The sequence below is a fragment of the Prionailurus bengalensis genome, chromosome B1 (genome assembly GCF_016509475.1).
Source record: "Prionailurus bengalensis isolate Pbe53 chromosome B1, Fcat_Pben_1.1_paternal_pri, whole genome shotgun sequence".
NCBI lineage: Eukaryota > Metazoa > Chordata > Mammalia > Carnivora > Felidae > Prionailurus > Prionailurus bengalensis.
This window is the reverse complement of record NC_057344.1, coordinates 113,984,542-114,010,847: the sequence shown is the minus strand read 5'-3', so window position 1 is coordinate 114,010,847 and position 26,306 is coordinate 113,984,542. Positions and strand designations below refer to the sequence as shown.

General features: G+C 37.3%; 1 protein-coding gene across 4 annotated transcripts in view; it reads right to left on the bottom strand.

The window, feature by feature from the left end:
* CFI (complement factor I) overlaps nt 1-26,306 on the bottom strand; it is a 71,384-nt gene that overhangs the window by 10,964 nt on the left and 34,114 nt on the right. For 2 of the 4 annotated variants that reach the window (XM_043570486.1, XM_043570466.1), the window contains 8 exons: nt 19,938-20,217; nt 18,233-18,386; nt 14,768-14,949; nt 13,797-13,910; nt 13,586-13,696; nt 6,663-6,710; nt 3,358-3,381; nt 301-336 (listed from right to left, as the gene is read on the bottom strand). In XM_043570486.1, the coding sequence (XP_043426421.1) occupies nt 301-336; nt 3,358-3,381; nt 6,663-6,710; nt 13,586-13,696; nt 13,797-13,910; nt 14,768-14,949; nt 18,233-18,386; nt 19,938-20,217 (949 nt within the window). The remainder of the gene's footprint in view (nt 1-300; nt 337-3,357; nt 3,382-6,662; nt 6,711-13,585; nt 13,697-13,796; nt 13,911-14,767; nt 14,950-18,232; nt 18,387-19,937; nt 20,218-26,306) is intronic. The other 2 variants (XM_043570477.1, XM_043570495.1) reach the window with 2 other exon arrangements.

Genomic DNA, 26,306 nt, shown 5'->3' with positions numbered 1-26,306 from the left:
AACATTGAAATGCAGACTTAAACCAGGGAAGCACTAGTAAAACAGAATAATGTTGGGGCGTCTGGGTGGCTCAGTCGGTTAAGTGTCTGAGTTCGGCTCAGGTCATGATCTCATAGTTTGTGGGTTCAAGCCCCGCGTCAGGCTTTGTGCTGACAGCTCAGAGCTTGGAGCCTGCTTCAGATTCTGTGCCCCCCTCTCTCTTTGCCCCTCCCCAACTCATGCTCTGTGTGTCTCTCTCAAAAATAAATGTTAAAAAAAATTTAAAAACAAACAAAAAACCCCAGAATAATGTTAACTTACCTGCATCCATATTAGCAGTCAAAAGTTCTGTTTCTTCTATAAGAAAACAAAAAGTTCCAATGTTTATCCTTGTGTTTATAATAAAAATTAATTAAAATCATTAAAACTTTGATCATAATTTTCTGTCTTAAAACTTGTCCTCTCTTTAAAAAGGACAGTACAAATCCCCAAATCACACCATCTAATTTCCTTTCTATACCTAGGTAATTGTGAAGGCTCATGATGAACTGTGTAGAAATTTTGCAGGCACAAACTAGGTGTCTTGGTACAAGTAAATGGTGAGACTCCTGGTGCAGTGCTTCTCTGCATTCAGAATGCTTGGGTCAGAGAAGGAAAGCTTCTTTTTCAACTCTGATTCGTAAAGTCCTTACATAAGGTAGGGAACCGTGACTAACACTGACCAAAAGAGTACTGAGCTGACATTAAAAGGCTCTTCTCATTTTGTACATAATAAGGCAGCTCTTCAAGAGTCATACAAAGATATTATAGTAGGCGTTGTTAGTATTAGGCATCTGGGATATAGAAGTTAAAAACATAAACAAAAGATTTTCTCCTCTTCCTTAGACTTTTGCTTGAAGTTCTATGGGATGATTCCATCTTCACTTTGTCATCCTAGAACATTTCAGAGGACAGGATCATGATTTTTTTGAGCTGGGGGGTCAAAAGGTGGATTCCCACCAGCATGTGTTTGGTCTTGGGTGAGGATGTGTCTGTGGATGGCACAGCCCAGAAGGGCAATGTTACTTGACTGCAGCAATCATGAGTCTTGTCTCTGGACAGACATAGCTATATCCACATTCCTAGGTTATTTATTTTCTGGGACAGAGAGAGGCTCTGCTCAGAAGCTTTCACAAAAGCACCCTGATGAATCAAAGAGGAGATTCAAACATTCATATTAAATGCTCAACAAAGGAAGATGGGGAAAGTCCAGTGTAGCTGAGGTGTGCTGGATATTTGAAAAATATCACAGAGCTCCAAAAGCACAAACCACAAGAAAAGTGTCAATGACTTTGATTTACATAAAGATCTCTGTTCAACAAAGCTCACTATGGATAAAGTTAATAGATGGGTGACAGAATGGAGGAAGGTATTTGCAATGTCTAAGACTGAAAACGGATTTAACATCTAGAATGCAAATCAACAAGACTGCAACCCCAATGTGAAATTAAGCAAAAGATACGTACTTGCGAAAGGATACAGTAAAGAAAAGGTGGAAACTCAAAAGCTAGTATGAAGAGAAACTCAAAGTCATTGGTTATTATAAAAATTCAAATTGATACATAATGCCATACGGCCTAACAATACGAGACTAGCAAAATTAGAAAGCTGGAGAACACTTAATGTTAGTGAGGATGAGGAGAGCCCTCGGGCATTGTTGGAGGTAGAGGTAAGGACTGGTATAGCTCTGCCAAAGAACATGCAGGCAATAGTTAGCCAAGTTAAGTAGATGCATGCCCTGAGACCCAATACTCCTTGTCCAGCTAGATGTCTCAGAGAAATTCTCTCACACATCCTGAAGGAGAGAATATGACTGACAGCTGCGAGTCTGTTACTGAGAAAGTAGGCAGTAAATTGTGAAAGATGAACAGAGGAACGGTTTCAGGCAGAAAGTTAGAAGCAAATATTAGATGGACACAGAGCAACACAGACAGATCTTTAAAACTTAATGCTTTATAAAAAGAAATGAAGGAAATATGAGATCTACAACACCATATTATGTGACTTAAAAATGTATGCTCACAAGAGAGTACACTTGGGTAAGAATGTGTACAAACAAGGCATACACATTTTAATACACATTAAAATGGTTGCCTAAGGGGGATGGGAGTAAGGTACTGAAATAAAGGAGAATAAATAAAACAAGAGAGGTGCCCTGCCTAGCCCAATGCTGATTATGCAGAATAAGCAGAGGAGTGTCATGAACGCATCTCTTTGCACCTGAGGTCTGAAGGAAGGAAGGAAGGAAGGAAGGAAGGAAGGAAGGAAGGGAGGGAAGGAGAGAGAGAGAGAGAGGGAAGGAAGGGGAAAAGGAATAAAGAAGGAAGAAAATAAATTACAGCAAAGAAATAATTGAGATTAGGCATTTAGAATAGGGGTGATCTTCGATCTCGCGGTCCGTGAGTTCGAGCCCCGCGTCAGGCTCTGGGCTGATGGCTCAGAGCCTGGAGCCTGTTTCCGATTCTGTGTCTCCCTCTCTCTCTGCCCCTCCCCCGTTCATGCTCTGTCTCTCTCTGTCCCAAAAATAAATAAAAAGTTGGAAAAAAAAATTCTCATTTAGAATAGGGGTGATCTTGAACATATGAAAGTCCCCCAGGAATCGTAAAAAAATCCTGAGGAGGACCATAAACTTCTGATAGTCATATTATATGAATAATAAAGAAATACTAAACATATGAATTTCATATAAACAATACGGAAATTTATATGAATATAAAGAGATAATAATTCATTTTTATGAGTAATAAAGGGTAGCTCTACGAGCTGGAGGACTTGGGGACATCTGACTTATAAAAGTAAGTGAGAAAATACCTATCATGAAAAGATCTTCTCTCTCCTCTGGTGGCAATTTCTTCAGGAATTGCTTTGGTTTTGAGGAAAGAGTAAAGGAAGAGGAGAAGGGTATTCAGCAAAGGTGAAATGCACCAGGAGCCATTTGGGTGGTTTTTGGTTAGCAGGCTGTGGATGGTGAGTGTGAGAAGGAAAGTTTACCACACTGTGAGAAAGGTCTCTGTGCCTTTCTCACAGTGAGTTACTACTGAGTTACTCACAGCTGAGTTACTACTATCACATGGTCATATTATCTGCAATTTATAGCTACACTGGCATATAAGAAGATAGCTGTAGTTCTTTTTTGCTTCATTTCTGCAATATCCCAAGAATTTAACTAAAATTTTTACCTTGAGCCACATGTAAAAAAACCCAAAATTTACCACAGCAAAGGATAATTTTTGAGAAAAATGCATAATGTCAATATATTGCACATGTATCAGAAAAGTGCAATACCTTATCCTTGTTTTCAATTCTGTAATATAAATTTTATGATAAAGAGAGATTTACCTTTAATTTCAGAATGTCCAGGTCCTAAAACAAAAAAAAAAAACACTCACTGTAGCAAAGAGATCATGTTCACCTGAATATACACAAATCATTAATATTTCAGAAACAGTAAAACAACTTAGTATTTATAAATAGATAAAAGGGAATCACAATATGTCGTCTTTCTTTGATTTTTAATACCACAAAACCAATGTTTCATGTTGCATTTAAACACACACCAAGAAAATAATTTTTACCTGAGTTTTAAAAAGAGATGTATATTTGGGATATATTTGAGCACATACTGACAGCAAACTTACTATAGAGTCATACAAAATTTATAAGTCTTTAAAACTATTTCTAAAAGGTGGGCTTTCAAGGATAAATGAAACCAAGCTATACTCCAAACTTCCCTTGGTTTAGTGATTCTGATCCGTCCACTGAAAGATCGATGAATATATTAATATTTTTATTTTACATCTCTTCTCTCACTTGCTCTTGCTTAGAGGTGGAATAATTAGAACCACTACTAGAAAACAAAAGCTGGCACTCATTCGAAAGAAGGGTAAACTGGGGGCACGTGGGTGGCTCAGTCGGTTAAGTGTCTGACTTTGGCTCAGGTCATCATCTCACGGTTCACGAGTTTGAGCCCTGCGACAGGCTCTGTGCTGACAGCTCAGAGCCTGGAGCCTACTTGGGATTCTGCATCTCCTTCTCTCTCTGCCCCTCCCCTGATGGCGTTCTGTCTCTTTCTCTCTCACTAATAAATAAACATTAAATAATAATAATAATAATAATAATAACAACAACAACAACAATAATAATAATATGGGGGTCTTGGGTGGCTCAGTCAGTGAAGTGTCCGATTTCGGCTCAGATCATGATCTCACAGTTCGTGGGTTTGAGCCCCATGACAGGCTGTGTGCTGACAGCTCAGAGCCTGGAGCCTGCTGTGGATTCTGTGTTTCCCTCCCCAGCTTGCACTCTGTCTCTCTCTCTCTCTCTCAAAAATAAGTAAACATAAAAAAAACCTTAAAAATAATAATAAGGAAGAAAGAAGAGTAAACTGAGGTAACAATGACAGTTGACTAAATGTATTTTTGATATGGATTCAAAAAATTGATAAAAAAAGTAAGCTTTTATAGTTCACTCCCTTTCAGTAGAATTTTTTTGCCTGATAAGCTAACAAATTGTGTTCTTTGACCTTAAACTTTATTTTTCATTTATTTTTTTATGATTTATTTTTTTTCAATATATGAAATTTATTGTCAAATTGGTTTCCATACAACACCCAGTGCTCATCCCAAAAGGTGCCCTCCTCAATACCCGTCAGCCACCCTCCCTGCCCTCCCACCCCCCATCAACCCTCAGTTTGTTCTCAGTTTTTAAAAGTCTCTTATGTTTTGGCTGTCTCCCACTCTAACCTCTTTTTTTTTTTTTTCGTACCCCTCCCCCATGGGTTTCTGTTAAGTTTCTCAGGATCCATATAAGAGTAAAAACATATGATATCTGTCTTTCTCTGTATGGCTTATTTCACTTAGCATTAACACTCTCCAGTTCCATCCACGTTGCTACAAAAGGCCATATTTCATTCTTTCTCCTTGCCACATAGTACTCCATTGTGTATATAAACCACAATTTTTTTTATCCATTCATCAGTTGATGGACATTTAGGCTCTTTCCATAATTTGGCTATTGTTGAGAGTGCTGCTATAAACATTGGGGTACAAGTGCCCCTATGCATCAGTACTCCTGTATCCCTTGGGTAAATTCCCAGCAGTGCTATTGCTGGGTCATAGGGTAGGTCTATTTTTAATTTTCTGAGGAACCTCCACACTGTTTTCCAGAGCTGCTGTACCAGTTTGCATTCCCACCAACAGTGCAAGAGGGTTCCCGTTTCTCCACATCCTCTCCAGCATCCATAGTCTACTGATTTGTTCATTTTGGCCACTCTGACTGGCGTGAGGTGATATCTGAGTGTGGTTTTGATTTGTATTTCCCTGATAAGGAGCGATGTTGAGCATCTTTTCATGTGCCTGTTGGCCATCCGGATGTCTTCTTTAGAGAAGTGTCTATTCATGTTTTCTGCCCATTTCTTCACTGGGTTATTTGTTTTTCGGGTGTGGAGTTTGGTGAGCTCTTTATAGATTTTGGATACTAGCCCTTTGTCCGATATGTCATTTGCAAATATCTTTTCCCATTCCGTTGCCTTTTAGTTTTGTTGGTTGTTTCCTTTGCTGTGCAGAAGCTTTTTATCTTCATAAGGTCCCAGTAGTTCATTTTTGCTTTTAATTCCCTTGCCTTTGGGGATGTGTCAAGTAAGAAATTGCTACGGCTGAGGTCAGAGAGGTCTTTTCCTGCTTTCTCTTCTAGGATTTTGATGGTTTCCTGTCTCACATTCAGGTCCTTTATCCATTTTGAGTTTATTTTTGTGAATGGTGTGAGAAAGTGGTCTAGTTTCAATCTTCTGCATGTTGCTGTCCAGTTCTCCCAGCACCATTTGTTAAAGAGACTGTCTTTTTTCCATTGGATGTTCTTTCCTGCTTTGTCAAAGATGAGTTGGCCATACGTTTGTGGGTCTAGTTCTGGGGTTTCTATTCTATTCCATTGGTCTATGTGTCTGTTTTGGTGCCAATACCATGCTGTCTTGATGATGACAGCTTTGTAGTAGAGGCTAAAGTCTGGGATTGTGATGCCTCCTGCTTTGGTCTTCTTCTTCAAAATTACTTTGGCTATTCAGGGCCTTTTGTGGTTCCATATGAATTTTAGGATTGCTTGTTCTAGTTTCGAGAAGAATGCTGGTGCAATTTTGATTGGGATTGCATTGAATGTGTAGATAGCTTTGGGTAGTATTGACATTTTGACAATATTTGTTCTTCCAATCCATGAGCACGGATGACCTTAAACTTTAGAGTTTTGAATCAGGAGAAGAAAGAGGAGGAGGAGGGAAAAGGGGCAGAAGAGGAGGAGAAGGAGAAGAAACCCCAAGTAGTATTATACTGAAAAGTGAAATTGAACTGTAGAGCTTCAGAGAAAGACAAATACATGATCTCACCCATATGTGGAATCTAACAAAACAAACTCATAGAAAAAGAGATCAGATCTGTGGTTACTAGAGGCAGAGGGTGAGGTAGGGAATTAGGTGAAGGTGATCAAAAGGTACAAACTTCCAGATAAGTGCACGCTGGAGATGTAATGCACAGCATGGTGACTATAGTTAACATTGCTGTACGGTATACTTGAAAGTTGTTTCGTGAGTAAATCTCTTATCACAAAGAAAAAAGAATTGTTAACTCTATGATGAGATGGATGTTAACTAAACTTACTGTGGTCATCATCTCCCGATACATGTGTCAGATCAATATGCCGTTCACCTAAACACAAACAGCATTGTATGTTAATTCTATCTCAATAAAACTGGGAGGGAAAAAACTGTCCATCTTCACTGGCAAGAGTCAATGGCTTCCCGTTCTCCCTGAAAAATGTTTTAAAATTTATTTCTTTCCTCTTTTTACTAAGATTATAGCTACATTTAATGAACATAAAGTACATTGCTCAACTGCTTATATAAGCATCAAAAGAAATAATATGATTTGAAATCCTAAAACCGTGTGTTTTTACATTTAAGAACTGATGTCAATGGGGAGTTAAATAAGTCTTCAGTAAACTCAAATAATACCAAGCAATGCCAAAAAGAATTATTATTAATTCATGTATCCATACATATCTCCGACATTTATTTAATGCTTATTTACAAGGCATATTTGGAATATAAAAACAGATTCTGTTTTCAAGGGGTTTACTGTTGACAAGGGAGGGGAAGGGAAGATAGGTACAAAAAACTACAATAAACAGTTAACAGTGGTGTCCTGACATGGGGGTCTATCACCACATCAGAGACTAGGGCACCACTTCCTAGTTTGTGTTCTGTGGCATCATATAAATTTGGCTTGAAATCACCCATGGTGGGAGTAATCACACCACAGGAATTAGCAAAAGCTACAAATCAGGGATTTCCTCTCCCTCTCCAAAGCCAATTTGCAAACATCTACCAGCACACCACTGGATAAATTTCATAAATGAAGCAGATACAAGCATGCCTACTGCTCTCACAGTCTTCCCCATCTTTGTTGAAAGCAGCTCCATTTTTTCCAGTTCTCAGGCCCACACCTCTGGAGTCACCCTTAACTGCTCATTTCTTCTCATGCCTCCATCTAACTACTGGTCAACCCTTCTGGCTCCAGCTTCAAAATACATCCAGAACGTGACTGCTTCTCACCATTTCCCTCCCTACCAACTTATTCTTACCACTATCATCTCTTCCCTGGATGACTGCGTGGCTTCCTAACTGGCCTCCCTGCTTCTCCCCTTGCCCTTATACAGCCTAGTCGCCACACAGCAGCCAGAGTAATCTTGATTTCAACTGCAAGTCAGGGGCGCCCAGGTAGCTCAGTCAGTTGAGTGTCCAACTTTGGCTCAGGTCATGATCTCACAGCTCATGAGTTCAAACCCTGTGTCGGGCTCTGTGCTGACAGCTCAGAGCCAGGAAGCTGCTTCAGATTCTGTGACTCCCTCTCTCTTTGCCTCTTTCCTGCTTGTGCTCTGTCTCTGTCTCTCTCAAAATAAATAACATTAAAAATTATAAAAAATAAAATTAAATGTAAGTCAAATCATGTGGTGCCTCTGCTTTAAATTCCCCTATTTCCCTTACTACCAGGCTTGACTATCTGCCCTTGTCTCCCTTCACCCACCCCAACCATCTGTCCAACCTCCCCAACTATTTGCTCTTTTTTTTTTAATTTAATGTTTATTTATTTTTAAGAGAGACAGAGAGACAGAGTGTGAGTGGCGGAGGAGCAGAGAGATAGAGGGAGACACAGAATCCAAACCAGGCTCCAGGGTCTAAGCCGTCGGCACAGAGCCCGATGTGGGGATCGAACTCAAACCTTGAGATCATGACCTCAGCCAAAGTCAGATGCTTAACTGACTGAGCCACCCAGGTGCCCCAACTATTTATTCTTTAACCTCTCACTACCAGCACCTGTGACACATGCCCCATTAGCCTCCTTGCTGCTTGCTCCTCAAATATCCTGGAAAGTTGCTTTCTTATGAACACTGCACTGGTTGGTGCCTCTGCCTAGAACACTCTTCCACAGACATCTGCACGGCTGGCTCCATCCTTTCCTCCAGCTCTTTACCTAAAAGTAACCTCAGTGAGTGAGCCTCTCCAGACTACCTTATCTAAAATTTCAGAACTTACCCCTGACATTTTATATCCTCCCTCCTCGCTTTATTTTTCTGCTTATACTTATTATTTTCCTACATATCTTACATATTTCTCTTGTTTATTGTCTCTCTTCCACCACTAGAATGTAAGATCTATGATGGGGCAGGGATTTCTGACATGTTATTCATTACTGCAACCCCAGTACCTAAAGCAGGGTATGGCACTGTTTAGTAAGAACTTAATAAATATTCACTGAGTAAATGAATGAGTATAATAACTTCCATAAACTTTTCCTCCAGAAAGCATTGATGTAAGCAAGAAGTCAATCTGTGTGACACAGAGTAGGTACCTAGCAAATATTTTTTACCATCAGAGGTTTTCCAACGAGCACCAAAAAAAACAAAGAGCATTAACTCATTGCTTTGAAACTTGGTAAATAAAGGGAAAGAATTAAACACTATTCTTCCTTTTTATTATGAATTGCATTTCATGGAAACAAAATAGTTGATGAAGGAAAATTCTTCTCTATAGAAAACTAGTAAATAAATGCAGAAAGAATGCTGAATTAGAAATCACCATTTTATAGTTCCTATTGACAAAGGAATCTAGTTAACAATCACACAGGCTACTAAGGACCATTAAGATGAAAGGTTGTGGGGGAATTTTGTAAAGGAAATATCAAGCTGGTCCAGTGATCAATCTTAGTGTCACTAGTTGTGGGATACCTAGACAACATAACTTTATATGTAATAAAAAGGACATAGCACCACCCATCAAGAATTCTTGCCTAAAATATTGAACTTTGTATCTAATGAAGTCTCTAAAAATCCAGAATAAGGAACATCCTGTAGGCAAATGACCAAGTGTCTCTAAAAAAATCAGTGGCATGAGAAAAATTGGTGGTGGATGGGTAGGTAACTTTTTCTTTAATTGAAGTATAGTTGACATAGTGTTATATTAGTTTCAGGTGTATGATCAAGTGATTCAACAATTCTATACATTATGCAATGCTGACCACAATAAATGTGATTACTATCTGTCATCATACAACATTACAGTATTATGCACTGTATTCTCTATGCTATACTTTTCAGCCCATGACTTATTTGTAACTGGAAGTTTATACTTTTTTTAAAAGCTTATTTATTTTGAGAGAGTGAAGGAGAAGGGCAGAGAGAGAGAGAGAATCCCAAACAGGTACTGTGCTTGATCTCAAGAACCACGAGATCATGACCTGAGCTGAAATCAAGAGTTGGTTGCTTAACCAACGGAGCACCCAAGCGCCCCTGGAAGTTTGTACTTCTTAATCTCCTTCACCTAATTCGTCCATCCTCCCCACCTCTGCAGTCTGGAAACCACCAGTTTTTCTCTGTATTTATGTATCTGCTTCTGTTTTTGTTAGTTCTTTAGTTTGTTTTTTAGATTCCACATATAAGTGAAATCATATGGTATCTATCTTTCTCTGTCTGACTTATTTCACTTAGCATAATTCTCTCTAGGTTTATGAATGTTGCAAATGGCAAGAAGTCATTCTTTTTTAGGACTCAAGTAAAATTCTGGTGTGTGTGTATGTGTGTGTGTGTGTGTGTGTGTGTGTGTGTGTGTGTGTATCACATCTTCTTTATCCATTCATCTGTCAATGGACACTTAGGTTGCTTCCATATCTTGGCTATTGTAAATAATGCTGCAATAAATATAGAGATGCATACATCTTTTTTGAATTGTTTTTGTTTCCTTTGGGTAAATACCCAGTAGTGGAATTGATGGATCATAGGGTAGTGGTGTGTGCGTGTGTGTGTGTAATTTTTTTTGAGAAACCTCCATGTTTTCCATAATGGCTGCAGAAATTTACATTCCCACCAATAGTGCACAAGAGTTCCCTTTCTCCACTTCCGCACTAATACTTGTTATTTCTTGTCTTTTTGATACTAGGTATGCTGACTGATGTGAGGTGATATCTCATTGTGGTTTTAATTTGTATTTCCCTGCTGATTAGGGATGTGTCTGTTGGCCATCTATAGGTCTTCTTTGGACAAATGTCTATTCAGGTCCTCTACCTATTTTTTAATCAAATAATTTGTTTTTTTTGTGCATTGAGTTGTATAAGTTTTTATATTTTGGATATTAACCCCTTATCAGATATATTATTCACAAATATCTTCTCCCATTTGGTAGGTTGTCTTTTTGTTTTGCTGATGGTTTATTTTGTTGTAGTCCCAGTAGTTTATTTTTGCTTTTATTTCCTTGCCTGAGGAGACAAATCTGGAAAAATGTTGCTAAGGCTGACGTCTAAGAGATTACTGCCTATGTTCTCTTTTAGTAGTCTTCTGGTTTCAGGTCTCATATTTAGGTTTTGAATTCTCTAGTCTATTTTGAGTTTATTTTTATGTATGGTGTAAGAAAGTGGTCCAATTTCATTTTTTTAAATGTACATGGCCAGCTTTCCCAACACCACTTATTGAAGAGACTGTCTTTTCCAGATTGTATATTCTTGCCGCCTTTGTTGTAGATTAATTTACCATGTAAGCATCAATTTATTTCTGGGCTTTGTATCCTGTTCTATTATTGATCTATGTGTCTTTTTGTGCCAGTACCATACTGTTTTGATTACTATAGGCTGGTAGTATATCTTGAAATCTAGGATTGTGATACCTCCAGCTTTGTTCTTTTCAAGATTGCTTGGTTGTTCAGGGTCTTTTGTGGTTCCATAAAAATTTTAGGATTCTTTGCTCTAGTTCTTTGAAAAATACTATTGATATTTAGATAGGGGTTGCATTAAATCTGTAGATTGCTTTGGGTATGGACAGTTTAACAATATTTATTCTTCCAGTCCACAAATATGGTATATCTTTCCATGTATTTGTGTCACTTCCAGTTTCTTTCATCAATGTCATATCGTTTTCAGAGTATAAATCTTTCACCTCCTTGGTTAATAAAATAAATACTTCTAGGTATTTTATTATTCTTGGTGTAATTGTAAGTGGGATTATTATCTTAATTTCTTTTTCTGGTAGTTTATTATTAGTATATAGAAACACAACTGATATCTGAATGTTAACTCTGTATTCTGCAATTTTAGTGAATTCATTTATTAGCTCTAATAGGTTTTTGGTAGTCTTTAGGGTTTCCTATGTAAAGTATCATGTCATTTGCAAAGTTTGACAGTTTTGTTTTTTCCATACAAATTAGGATGCCCTCCCTTCCTCCCTCCCTCCCTCTCTCCCTTCGTTCCTTCCTTGTCTGATGGTTAGGGCTAGGACTTAAGTACTATGCTGAACAGAAGTGGCAAGAGTGGACATCTTTGTCTTATTCCTGATCTTAGAGGAAAAGCTTTCAGCTTTTCACCATTGAGTATGATGTTAGTCGTGGGTTGTCATATATGGCCTTTATTATGTTGAGGTATGTTCCCTCTAAACCCACCTTGTTGAGAGTTTTTATCATGAATGGATATTGAATTTTGGCAAATTCTTATTTTGAATCTATTGTGATGATTATATGTTTTTATCCTTTGTTTTGTTAATGTGATGCATCACATTGATTGATTTGAGGACATTGAATCATTCTTGCATCCTTGGAATAAATCTCACTTGATCATGAATGATTCTTTTTTTATGTTTTGTTGAATTTGGTTTATTAATATTTTGTTGAGGATTTTTGCATCTATGTTCTTTAGGGATATTGATGTGTAGTTTCCTTTTTTTGGTAGTGTCTGTCTGGTTTTGGTATCAGGGTAATGCTGGCTTTATGGAACAAACTTGGAAGTTTTCCTTCCTCTTCTATTTTTTGGAATAGTTTGAGAATAGGTATTAACTCTTCTTTAAATGTTTGGTAGAATTAACCTGTGAAACTATTTGGTCCTGAAACTTTGTTTGTTGGGACTTTTTATGATTACCAGTTCTTTACATTACTAGTAATCAGTCTGTCCAGATTTTCTATTTCTTCCTGATTCAGTTTTGGAACATTGTATGTTTCTAAGAATGTATCAATTTCTTTTAAATTGTCCAGTTTGTTGCCTATCATTTTCATAGTAGCCTCTTATAAAAGCTTTTGTATTTCTGTGGTGCCAGTTACTTCTCCTTTTTCATTTCTGATTTTATTTATTTGACTCCTCTTTCTTTTTTTCTCAATGACCCTGGCCGAAGATTTATCAATTTTGTTTATCTTTTCAAACAAACAACACTTGGTTTCATTGGCATTTTCTATTTTTTTTTCTTTAGTCTCTATATCATTCATTTCTGCTCTAATCCTTATATTTCCTTCCTTTTACTATCTTTGGGATTTTTTTTCCTTCCTTTTCTAGTTTCTTTAGGTTTAATGTTAAATTGTTTATTTGGGATTTTTCTTCTTTCTTGAGATAGGCCTGTATTGGTATAAACATCCCTCCTAGGACTGCTTTTGCTGTGTCCTGAAGATAATGGATCGTTGTGTTTCCAGGTGAGTTAACTCTTAAAGAATAAAAGAGACTTTAAAAATTTAATAATCAAACACAATGTTAGATTCTTTTGGACCCTGATTCAAACACGTTGTTCTAAAAAGACATTTTTGAGACAGTTGGGAAAACGTGAACATGGGCTGTTATTAAGCAGTGTTAGGATATTATTATTTTTACGTGTACTAATGAGAGTACATTATGTACGTGTAAAGTGTATCATTAGAGATGTATATAGTGAAGTGACATAATATCTCAAATGTGCTTTAAAATACTCAAGCTGAACAAGACTGGCAAAATACTGGTAATTGTTGAAGCTGAGAGATAGGCACATGTTGGTTCATTCTAATAATCTGTCGATTTTTGTTATGTGGGAAATTTTCTAATAAAAAGTTCTGAAATAACCAATAAATATTTAATAAATGAAAACATGAGAGAAGAACATTCCATAGTTCTTCACATGCCCACTCTCAGTAGTACCCTTACTGCTAACACTCGTCTATACTCACTTAAGATTAAAATATACCTAAAAGGAAGTTGCAGAATCCCTGGATCAAATAATGGAAAAGTGTAACCACAAAGCTTTCAATTACCTTTACAACCAATTTCATCTTCTCCTGTAATGCAGTCCAGCTCACCATTGCACTTATACTTATTTGGAATACAAACACCGGATTTACAAAGGAAACTTTTGCCTCGGCATCCTATGAAACATAAATAGAAGAGGTTTTTATTTTTATTTTTTCTTACTTAAAGTCGAGTGGGATAGAATCTTAAATTCAAAAGTAAAGTTTCTCCTACTACCTTTACAGCACAGCTCATCACTTTGGTCTCCACAGTCATTGACACCATTACAGGTTTTCTTTTGAGGAATATATTTCCCATTCACACAACGAAAGGAGTCATTTGCTGAAGAAACTGTAAATTAGGAATGATCTTTGTGAAATTTATTTATGGAGTTCTAGGTGACATCTTTATCACACTTGGCATAATGGGGACTTTAAGATAAAGTCGGGCATCAAATAAAAAAGGATTTAGTGTATTGGTAGCATCAACATAATATATATATGGTAAATAAAGAAAATAAATGTCAGAGTGGGTTTATGGAGGCCCTTTCATTATCTCTGAAAATCAGTATTTATTGTGGAGGTCTGCACTCACTGGCATTGGAGAAGGAGGCTCAGGGATCAAGAGCCCTCGCTAACATCAGCAAGCACTGGTGTTCACCCATTCCTTTAATGCTGTTCCATGAATCCTCACTTCCATCCTATGACTTGCTTGGGCAGTGCCATTTACTCTTTGATAGTCCTTTTTTTCTTTTCTTTTCTTTTTTTAGCACCAAAAAAAGCCTTTAGTCTTTAAACCATACATAATACTAAAATATTCCAATGTCAGGATGGAAGAGAAAAGTGGCAGTGACTGCCTTGAGACTGAGGCATAGATGTGGTCACTTAAATATTTTAAAGGCATTTTGAAGTGTGTAGGCTGGACCTCTCAAAGAAGATGAGGTTTCTTCTGACGTCTGAGTTACTTAGGTTTGTTATATTAACTTTAATCCAGATGTTTCAGGAAGCAAAGAGGAGTCAGGCAACTTTGCTTCCTATATAGCAGTATTTGAGTACACAGGAAAAGCACCAATTTAGGCTCTAAAGCCTCCAAAATGATTTTGCCTCTATTGCTGCAACTGAGTATCCATCATCTGTTTACTACAGTCATGGTATGGAATAAACAATTCTAAAGGAGGTTTTGAGGTTTCAGGCAAGCACTCTACCAACCTGTATTCTGTGTGTAACATACCACACCAGCTAAATCCTGGTAATTTTTAGTTCTTCTCTTAATAAAAGTGCATTCAGCCAAACTAGTTTCTAATCCTCGACAATGCACATGCAGACATTCGGTAGAATTTATATGGAGATCTTCAGGAACTTCAAAACTTTTTTGAGCCTCCAAAGCACCTCTGCAAATAGAATAAATGAAACATTAAGGTAGAATAATTTGTACTTTGCACTTATAACCTCACTATAGGAGGTAAGAAACTAAAGTAATTTCCTCTAATTTTCTACATAAGATACATTGAGCAAGATGCTTAAATTCTCTGAGGCTCAGTATCTTCACTTGTAAAAGAGAATATGACAATCTCAGCAAGTTTTATAAAGATTAATTAAAACAATCAATTTAAACTGACTAGCCAAAGTTCAAACCTGGTAAGCACTCAGCAAATATTTGTTTCCCCTCCTGTTTCTTGTTAAGGAGGAATCCTTCCACACTCCTGATGTTTCCTTCCAACCTAAGATGTATCATTCTTGGCCTCTCTTCATCTCTTAATTCCTTTTTGCTCAAGGAAAAGGAGTAGGATAATTGACCAGAGAATTTTGGAATTATAAATCAGACAAGTAGCTCATGTTTTCCATCTTTCCTTTTGGGGGCCTCTTCACCTGCCTCATGCTAGAAGGCTTACCTGGTTAGCCCTATTATTGCTTAGAATTTGGGAGGTTAACATGGTTCAATTCTAGCAGGTTCATTTTGTTTTTACGTTAAGCTATATCCTCAATTCAGCCTTGACAGTATTAAGGTGATTTTTGGCATCTATATACCATTGCTTGGACTTTCTAATTTGTTCAGAATTTGTGCAGGTAAGAGGCTACCTCTATGACTCAATATCCTAGAGGTGATGAGTTATAGTAAACTATTCTTCCAGAACATTCAATTGTTCCCTGCTTCTCTTTAGAAGGAAATGAGGAAAATGGTGTTATAAATAAAAAGTTGAGCAAAGATGCATCGGGTAAATATAAACAATAATAAAGCAATAAGGGTAATATAAATATAAGATCAATTAGAATGAAAGTCAGGGAGTGACTGGGTGGCTCAGTCAGTTAAGCGTCTGACTCTTGATTTAAGATCAGGTCATGATCTCATGGTTTGTGGGTCTGAGCCCTGCATCAGGCTCTGTGCTGATAGCGCAGAGCCTGCTTTGGATTCCCTCTCTCCCTCTCTCTCTGCCCCTCTCCTGCTCATTCTCTCTCTCTCTCTCTCTCTCTCTCTCTCTCTCTCTCAAAATAAATAAATAAGCTTAAAGGAAACAGGGAGGTATTTTTAATGATTTAATATCCATAATGACGATACAAGAGTCATAAAACTGCCAAGCAGCATCAAAATATGAGAACAAATGAGAGCTATTGGGGCAATCTCAGAGGTATATAATTTGAAAAAAATGTCTCATTCTAAAACTATCCAAAAGTACTAGATAAAATATAATAAATGGCTTCAATGAGCTCTTAAAGAAGTAAGGGAAATATCCACTGGCTAAAATAAGAGAAGTCTGTCCATGAGCTTATACAAAATATGATAAAAGCAAAATACTGGGAGATCAAAGACTGAGAGAGTTTCCCATTAGGTTGACTTATAGGTTGTAGGTCACAAACTGTCAAAAATTACAAATATTCTGTGGCTCAATTTAATGATAAGATACTCTCACTAATGAACTTCTAGCAGATATGGTTTAGAAAGAAGGAAACTGAATTCAGCATAATGCTGAGAGATGCAAAAAGCAGTAACAAACCAAGATGTTGGTAAACATGAAGTACATCTGAATAAGCACAGTATATGTGTGTATATAATATCATATATCATATATATATATATACGTGTATATATATGATGTATATATGATATATACATATATACATGATATATTGTATATATCATATATAATATATAAATTATATAATAATTATATATAAGCAAATATTTATATATTTTATATATTATATATGATACATATAATTATATAATGACAGTATGTATTATAATTGCTTATATAATGATAACAATGAACTTCAGGAATATATAAAAATAATGTGGAACTAAATCCTGGAACCTTGATAGAAATAATGAATTCTTTGTATTATTCCTGAAGAGGGTGAGGAATTCCTAAGTTAAGGATTCGTGGTATAAATGTGAAGATAACCACAAAAACAACAGAAATAGGATGTGTATAGTTTACAAACCAAGTAGAGGGGGAAGAGAGGGGAGAATGAAAAAATACAACAACTTTATTAACCCAGTAGAAGTTAGAAAAGGAAGAAAGCACACAGAAAAAGCAGGTTAAATAATAATTATAAAATAAGGGAAAATAAATTCAACAATGTAAATAATCACAATAATGTAAATGGACTAAACTATTCAGACAGTTATTGTCATATTGGATTTTTTAAAAAAATCTAGATATGTGCTGTTTATAAGGGACACATTTAAAAGATAAAGACATAGAAAGCTTGAAAGTAAGTAAATAGGAAAAGATTTGAACAAAGCAGTTATGAGCTTGCTTATTTTAGTGGATAACATACTTATTATCTAGAACCCTGCCCCTGAAACATTTAAAATATACTCAGCACAAAGCAAGTGTCAACAAATATTTAAACAATTATCATATAGGAACCATTCTCTTACAACAATACAATTAAATAGGAAATCTATAACAAAAAGTTAACTAAAAGCAAATATATATTCATTACAAAAGTAAAAAAGAAACTTCTAAATCAAAGAAGAATTATACTGAAAACCTGAAAATATTTCAAACTGAACAATAAATAAAATACCACTTTTATTGTATGCCACTGAGGCTAATGGCATGCAGATGATGCATTACCTAGAGAGAAATTTGTACCTTAAATGCTTATATTAGAAAATAAGAAAAATTGAAAATTTAGGAGGTAAGCATTTAACTCAAGGAATTAGGAAAATACAATAGAGAACAGAAGAGAGAGAGCCAAAGGTAACAACAAAAGTTAGTGAAGTGAGAGTAAAGTAACAAGAGACAATTTATGTATAAAATATACAAATAAAAACCACTATCAAATAGACAAATCTCTTCAAGGTTGACCAAGAAAAAGAGAGAGAAGACATAGATAAACAATATTAGGTATGAAAAAGTGGGGATAATTATAGACAAGTAGAGATATACAGTAATGAACATGTTTATAGCTATCTGAAACTGCAAAAGATTCGTATCCAGAAACTTCCAACAAACTTACAGGTGATCTGTGTTCAGCAGTGTTCTAAGTGCTAGTCAGACATGAACATATCTAATCCTCATAACAATGCTGTGAGACAGGTAGTTCATACTCTCAGGTCACATATGAGGAAATTAAGGCACAGAAAGATCGGGTAATCAAAAAACAAATAATTGGAACAATAAGACCAAACCAACCCTGGGAAAATCCACTGGCACAAGCACTTACTGTTGAAATCCAAGTTCAAGACAGGCCACATTAGCCTCCACTATGCTCCAGGCTTTTTTACATATGAACATTTTCTTATCTTGGTCTACAAGTTTTACTTCAACAATTCCCTCAGAAGTGGTAGTTCCATACTTTAAGGAAACACTAAATTGTCCTAAAATTAAAAACACACACACACCCACACACAAAAGAATGAGCAATATTTAGGCATTCACCTTTTCTCCTCTTGATTAAAAGCCTTTAAAATAAACAAAAAATGTAATTTCAAATTAACTTTGAACACCATGAAGATTTTAGTAAATAATAGTCTGTAATTGTTTTACCAGGGTCTATTATGTATCAGTGGCTATACTACCCAGTTATACAGACTATTATGAAATCCTCACAACAACCCTGTGAAGACTACAATGATATTTTTACATGAGGAACCTAAATGCCTCCACTTTTATACATGAGGTTAACTTACTTGCTCAAGTGGGGAAGCCTGGAATCTGATGGAACTATATTGATCTCACTCCCAAGTCTGTGCTCTTAAAAGTAAGCCAAACAAATAATTGAAATGTAAAAAAAAAATTTAGGTATCTCATATATTTAAGGCATTTAATGCCTCAAGAGAACAAAAGTCTGCCACTGACAAAATAATCTCCATTATTGCTTCCCTCCTTCCCAACAGGCAACAGAGATGGGGTCAAATAGGGAGCTTTCTTCTCCTACTCCACAGTGCCTCAATATCTTAGCCAAGGATCACACAGATATTTAGGCAACTGTGTGCTGGCATATGTCATGGTGCCTTTACAAGGAATGTTTTGAGTATTTTTCTATAAATTCATGAAGTGTCTGTGATAATTGATATTAGAAGATAAGGCTGAGGTTTGCTCTACCACTTAAAATTTCATGAGCTCTTTTTGTGTGCCAAACACTGTATGAAGAGCTTTTACATACACCATTTTATTTAATCTTCATGAAAGTCTTAGGAGTTAGGAACTGGTGTTATTCACATTTTACTGAGGTGGAAAATGGGGTCTGACCAGTTACATAGCTTGTCAATAACCGAGGTGGGGTGGAGGGGCTTGCAACTAAAACTGACAGTGAGATTCCTAACCTTAACCACTCCAGCAATCTACGTATCAGCATCACAGCCTCCTCAGTGCATTAGAAGCCTGGATGGAGTGTAGACAAGCTCTTTCATCTGAAGTGCCAAGTTTGCTAGAGTATGTCCTAGGTCAGCAGTAGCCTGAGCTCCCCTTAGATCAGGGCCAATGGGCTTGGGGCTCCTTAGGGGTAGAGGCTGGTGGGAGGGACACTAGAAGAAATTATTTGATCTGGAGGTCCACAGGCACAGCTCCATATCAATATCAATCTTATATAAAGACTTTTTCACTGCGTTCTGAACCAACTCAATGACTCTGGGAATAGTCCTGTTAGTCAAGTAGAAGTGAGGGTGGGGATAATTTTGAAGGGCTGGGCAGCAGAGTGGCACAGGCACTGAGGGGAAGGACCAGCTTCAGGGCCTTGTGCGTGAACTCAAAGGCTGGCTATATTCTGGTGACCCTATTTTCTTTAGTTGTCACCCCCATTACAATTAAGGGTCTAGGGAGGAATTCTGAATTGTCATCATAACATTTCATAGCAAAATTATCTTCTAGTAGACAGTATGGTAAACAAGTTCTTTCTTATATCACAGACTCAACTAGGGCTTTCCTACCTTCAGCTATGCATGTTCCACTATTTAAAAACTTTGCCTTTGGCTGAAGACATTCAAAACTCTTCTGCTGACAGTAAGTTAGGTAGCTTTTCCCATTAGTTGAACACACTGAGGTACCATTCTTTGGGCACTGATAAGGGAGTTTACAGATACAGGTCCCATCGATGCATTTCTGCCATGGTTGACAGAAGACTTTTTTGCAGGAGAGATGTGTGTATTTTTCAATTAGGCACTTGTTGTCTAGCAGATCCTTTTGAGGTATGTATGATGTCGAAGGAAGCTGTAAAACACAAAACAAACACTAACAAACTAAAATCTTTTTTGAAGATGATTAAGTGAAGGAAAGAAACAAAAGAGACTCCCCTATCCCACAGTATGGATGAGGGTGATGTGGTATAGTGGCTTACAGAATCAAAAAGGTGACTTCTAGCCCTAGCTGGAGGACTTACAGTTATATGCCCATGGGTAAGTTACTGACCCTCACAGAATGTGCATCTGTACAATAGGGACAATATCTTCTATTTTGCAAGGCTATTACAAGGATTAGAGATTATATACATATAATGGTTGACAGGTATGCAATCAATGGAGCTATTATTATCCTAAAGCCAACATAAAATTTTGTCTTTGAAGAAATCAATGAATCTCACAAGTCATGTTAAAAACTAACAAAATTGGTGCTAAATATAGTCTCGTGGAATGAACTGGTGAATTTTAAATGAAATTGGTTAATTTTATTAATAAATGCAAAACCATTTGTTAAACCCCTACTGTGTGTAAAGTTTCTCCAAGATGAACATACATGAACTCTGTCTTCCAAGGGCTTGATATCTAGGCAATAAGACAGAAATACACATAATAACTGGGGTACAAGGAAGACTGTGGTAATTGATATAACAGTGGTACAAATACAATACAGTACTCTTGGAGAACCAAAGTGGAAGAGAGTTAGTCTTTCTGGGGGGATTTAAAAAGGCCTCGTGGATGTGGTAGCATTTGAGCAAGGTAAGCAAAGACGGCTGCTAGCAGAGAGCTGGTGCTAGCAAAAGACAGGAAGGATAGTGCAAAATGTACTTAGGGAATCATGAGTAGGCCCAACTAATGGACATATGGGGTTTTGTGTGCTTCAAATGAGGTAGTCACTGGTCAGGATACTGGTAAGAGAGAGGTAGCAGGAGTGGAGTATGAGAATGGTTTGGAAAGACACTCAAGCAAGCAAAGCAACAAGATTGGACAATTTACTCCATGTAGCGGTTGAGGGTGGGTCCTAGGTTTTGAAGCTGACTGAAAGTAAGGAGGTATAATGATGCGTTTATGGATTTGGTTTGGGACCAGTTGAGTATGAAGCAACTAAAGGACATACTTTGTGGAAAGGGGATATAGGTGTGTGTCTGAAGCTTGGAAGACAGATTATTAGTTAACTCAATAAATGGGTTAGCAAGCACCACTCTGTGCCAGAGAATGGTCTAAGGCTAGGACCAGAAGAATAAAACTCTCTGGCCAATCCAAAGAGAGACAGGGAAACCTGACAATTGCTCTGACAGATATTGGCTGGGGATGCCATTAGTATAGTGTTCTGTCCTGACTAGGAGGCTCCAAAACATTTACAGAAATTCCTGTTTTCTGGGCTGTAGTCTGAGGGTGCTGTGCACTGGTCCTCTGGCAGAGGGGGTGGTGGGCAGGCACTTCAGGTAGGACTGTAATAAAAAGAACACCAGGCTTGTTCAAGACTAGAGAATAGAATGAGAGGGTGGTGGAGGATAAGACAGCAGGTCCTGAGGGAGCCACTTTAAGCAAGGAAGCAAATTTGCTTTTGGGGAAGATCTTAGAAATAAGATCAGACAGTCAGGAGGCCAATTAGACCTGCAGGAATCCAGAGGAAATCTGTTGAGAGCTGGGAACAGATCATTTGGGTCAAAAATTGTGGAAAGCATTGTGGAAAGTCATTGCTCTCTCTGTTCCCTAATTGGCCTGTCTAGAGGATGAGTGTCTTGTCCCTGTCTCACCAGCCCCCAGCAACAAGTCCCCCTCTCTTTCTCAGTGTTTTTCCAGTTGCAGTAACAGCCAGTGAGGGCAGAAACAAATTGAACAATCTTTAAATGCTGTCATAAAAACAAAAACCAATCAATTAAAACCATGCAAAAATTTTGCATAAGCTCTGGAAGTCTTTCTACCTAATATGCTTTTCAGTAAACTTTATTAAAACCTTTCTGACGTCTCATATTTCCTTGACCTTTGGACAGAAATCTGGGCAAGTGTCATAACTTTTCAATCATTCTTCAATTAGACCAAAACCAAAAATTTAAGATTTTTACTCCCAGCAACAGTCATGTAACAGCCAGTACAAAGTCCAGTTCTGTGTAATCATTCAAACTCTGATCTTCATTTCAGGTGAAACCTTCTCCTTTTTCCCAGCTCAAACTTGCTTTGAGGGGCATGTTGGGCCTGGTATTCATGGAATGGTGGAAAAAAAGCCCAACAAAGTCAGAACATTGAGGAGAATTTACATTTAAGGAGCTGAAGATGTGGAGCAAGTAAAAAAGTTTGCTTCCCAGTCAGAGAGAGTCTCTGTGTGTCTAATGCTGCAGAGAGTTTCAGAGGATGAAGGCTGAAAAAAGCCCACTGAACTAGATGAACAAAGATCACTGGGACTCTTTGGAAGTAGTTTGAGCTGAGTGTGAGACATAGAAACCAGAGCTTGGTGTGTTAAGGCCAGAATGGGAAGTGAAGAAATGGAAGTGGAAGTACAGGGCAGCCATTATGATTGGCCTTGTGCTTAGACATGGGAGACTGAACATAGGCTTTAAAAAAAAAATCTCTGCTTCCTCTCCAAGTCCCACTAAAGTGAGAGTAACAATTTATGTACCGAATTCAGAAGCACCCAAATATATAAAACAATTAATCGTAAACATAAGCAACCTTACTGATAACAATGTGATAATTGCAGGGAACTTTAATACTCCACTTACAACAATGGATAGATCATCTAGACAGAGAATCAGTAAAGAAACAATGGCCGTGAATGATACATTGGTCCAGATGGACTTGACAGATATATTTAGAACTCTGTATCCCAAAGCAACAGAATATACTTCCTTCTCTAGTGCACATGGAACATTCTCCAAAATAGATCACATACTGGGTCACAAAACAGCCCTCAACAAATATAAAAGGACTGAGATCACACCATGCATATTTTCAGGTCACAATGCTATCAAACTTGGAATCAACCCCAGGAAAAAGTCTGGTAAACCTCCAAAAGCATGGAGGTTAAAGAACATCCTACTAAAGAATGAATGGGTCAACCAGGAAATTAGAGAAGAAATTTAAAAATATATGGAAACAAATGAAAACGAAAATACAACAATTCAAACACTTTGGGATGCAGCAAAGGCTGTCCTAAGAGGAAAATACATTGCAATCCAGGCCGATCTCAAGAAACAAGAAAAATCCCAAATACAAAATCTAACAGCACACCTAAAGGAACTAGAAGCAGAACAGCAAAGACACCCAAACCCAGCAGAAGAAGGGAAATAATAAAGATCAGAGCAGAAATAAACAATATAGAATCTAAAAAAACTGTAGAGCAGATCAATGAAACCAAGAGTTGTTTTTTTTGAAAAAATAAATAAAACTGATAAACCTCTAGCCAGGTTTCTCAAAATGAAAAGAGAGAAGACCCAAACAGATAAAATCACGAATGAAAATGGAATTATTACAACCAATCCTTCAGAAATACAAGCAATTATCAAGGAATACTATGAAAATAATATGCCAACAAAATGGACAACCTGGAAGAAATGGACAAACTCCTAAACACCCACACACTACCAAAACTCAAATGAGAAGAAATAGAAAATTTGAACAGACCCATAAATAGTGAAGAAACTGAATCAGTTATCAAAAATCTCCCAACAAGTAAGAGTCCAGGACCAGATAGCTTCCCTGGGGAATTCTACCAGACATTTAAAGCAGAGATAATACCTATCCTTCTCAAGCTGTTCCAAAAAATAGAAAGGGAAAGAAAGCTTCCAGACTCATTCTATGAAACCAGCATTACTTTGATTCTCAAACCAGACAGAGACCCAGCAAAAAAAAGAGAACTACAGGCCAATATTCCTGATGAATATGGATGCAAAAATTCTCAACAAGATACTAGCAAATCGAATCCAAAAGCATATAAAAAGATTTATTTACCATGATCAAGTGGGATTCATTCCCGGGCTGCAGGGCTGGTTCAACATTCGCAAATCAATCAATGTGATACATCACATTAATAAAATTAAAGATAAGAACCATTTGATCCTGCGAATCGATGCAGAAAAAGCATTTGACAAAATTCAGCATCCTTTCTTAATAAAAACCCTCGCAAAAGTCGGGATAGAAGGAACATACTTAAACATCATAAAAGCCATTTATGAGAAGCCCACAGCTAATATCATCCTCAATGGGGAAAAACTGAGAGCTTCCCCCTGAGATCAGGAACATGACAGGGATGTCCACTCTCACCGCTGTTGTTTAACATAGGGTTGGAAGTTCTAGCATCAGCAATCAGACAACAAAATGAAATAAAAGGCATCAAAATTGGCAAAGATGAAGTCAAACTTTCTCTTTTCACAGATGACATGATACTCTAATGGAAAACCTGACAGATTCCACCAAAAGTCTGCTAGAACTGATACATGAATTCAGCAAAGTCGCAGGATACAAAATTAACGTACAGAAACCGGTTGCATTTTTATACACCAATAATGAAGCAACAAAAACAGAAATAAACTGATCCCATTCACAATTGCACCAAGAATCATAAGGTACCTAGGAATAGACCTAACCAAAAATGTAAAAGATCTGTATGCTGAAAACTATAGAAATCTTATGGAGGAAATTGAAGAAGACACAAAGAAATGGAAAAACATTCCATGCTCATAGATTGGAACTATAAATATTGTTAAAATGTCAATACTACCCAAAGCAATCTACACATTCAATGCCTTCCCAATCAAAATTGCACCAGCATTCTTCTCAAAGCTAGAACAAGCAATCCTAAAATTTGTATGGAACCACAAAAGACCCTGAATAGCCAAAGTAATAGTGAAGCAGAAAACCAAAGTGGGAGGCATCACAATTCCAGACTTTAGCCTCTACTACAAAGCTGTAATCATCAAGACAGTATGGTATTGGCACAAAAACAGACACATAGACCAATGGAATAGAATAGAAACCCCAGAACTAGACCCACAAAAGTATGGCCAACTAATCTTTGATAAAGCAGGAAAGAATATCCAATGGAAAAAAGACAGTCTCTTTAACAAATGGTGCTGGCAGAACTGGACAGCAACATGCAGAAGGATGAAACTAGACCACTTTCTTACACCATTCACAAAAACAAACTCAAAATGGATGAAGGACCTGAATGTGAGACAGGAAACCATCAAAACCCTAGAGGAGAAAGCAGGAAAAAAACCTCTCTGACCTCAGCTGTAGCAATTTCTTACTCGACACATCTCCAAAGGCAAGGGAATTAAAAGCAAAAATGAACTATTGGGACCTCATCAAGATAAAAGCTTCTGCACTGCAAAGGAAACAATCAACAAAACTAAAAGGCAACCGACGGAATGGGAAAAGATATTTGCAAATGACATATTGGCTAAAGGGCTAGTATCCAAAATCTATAAGGAACTCACCAAACTCCACACCCGAAGAACAAATAATCCAGTGAGGAAATGGGCAGAAGACATGAATAGACACTTTTCTAAAGACATCCGGATGGCCAACAGACACATGAAAAGATGCTCAACGTCACTCCTCATCAGGGAAATACAAATCACAACCACACTGAGATACCACCTCGTGCCAGTCAGAGTGGCTAAAATGAACAAATCAGGAGACTATAAATGCTGGAGAGGCTGTGGAGAAATGGGAACCCTCTTGCACTGTTGGTGGGAATGCAAACTGGTACAGCCACTCTGGAAAACAGTGTGGAGGTTCCTCAAAAAATTAAAAATAGACCTACCCTATGACCCAGCAATAGCACTGCTAGGAATTTACCCAAGGGATACAGGAGTACTGATGCATAGGGGCACTTGTACCCCAAGTTTATAGCAGCACTCTCAACAATAGCCAAATTATAGAAAGAGCCTAAATGTCTATCAATTGACGAATGGATAAAGATGTGGTTTACATATACAATGGAATACTACTTGGCAATGAGAAATAATGAAATCTGGCCATTTGCAGCAACATGGATGGAACTGGAGGGTATTATGCTAAGTGAAATAATTCAGGCAGAGAAAGACAGATACCATGTGTTTTTACTCATATGTCGATCCTGAGAAACTTAACAGAAGACCATGGGGGAGGGGAAGGGGA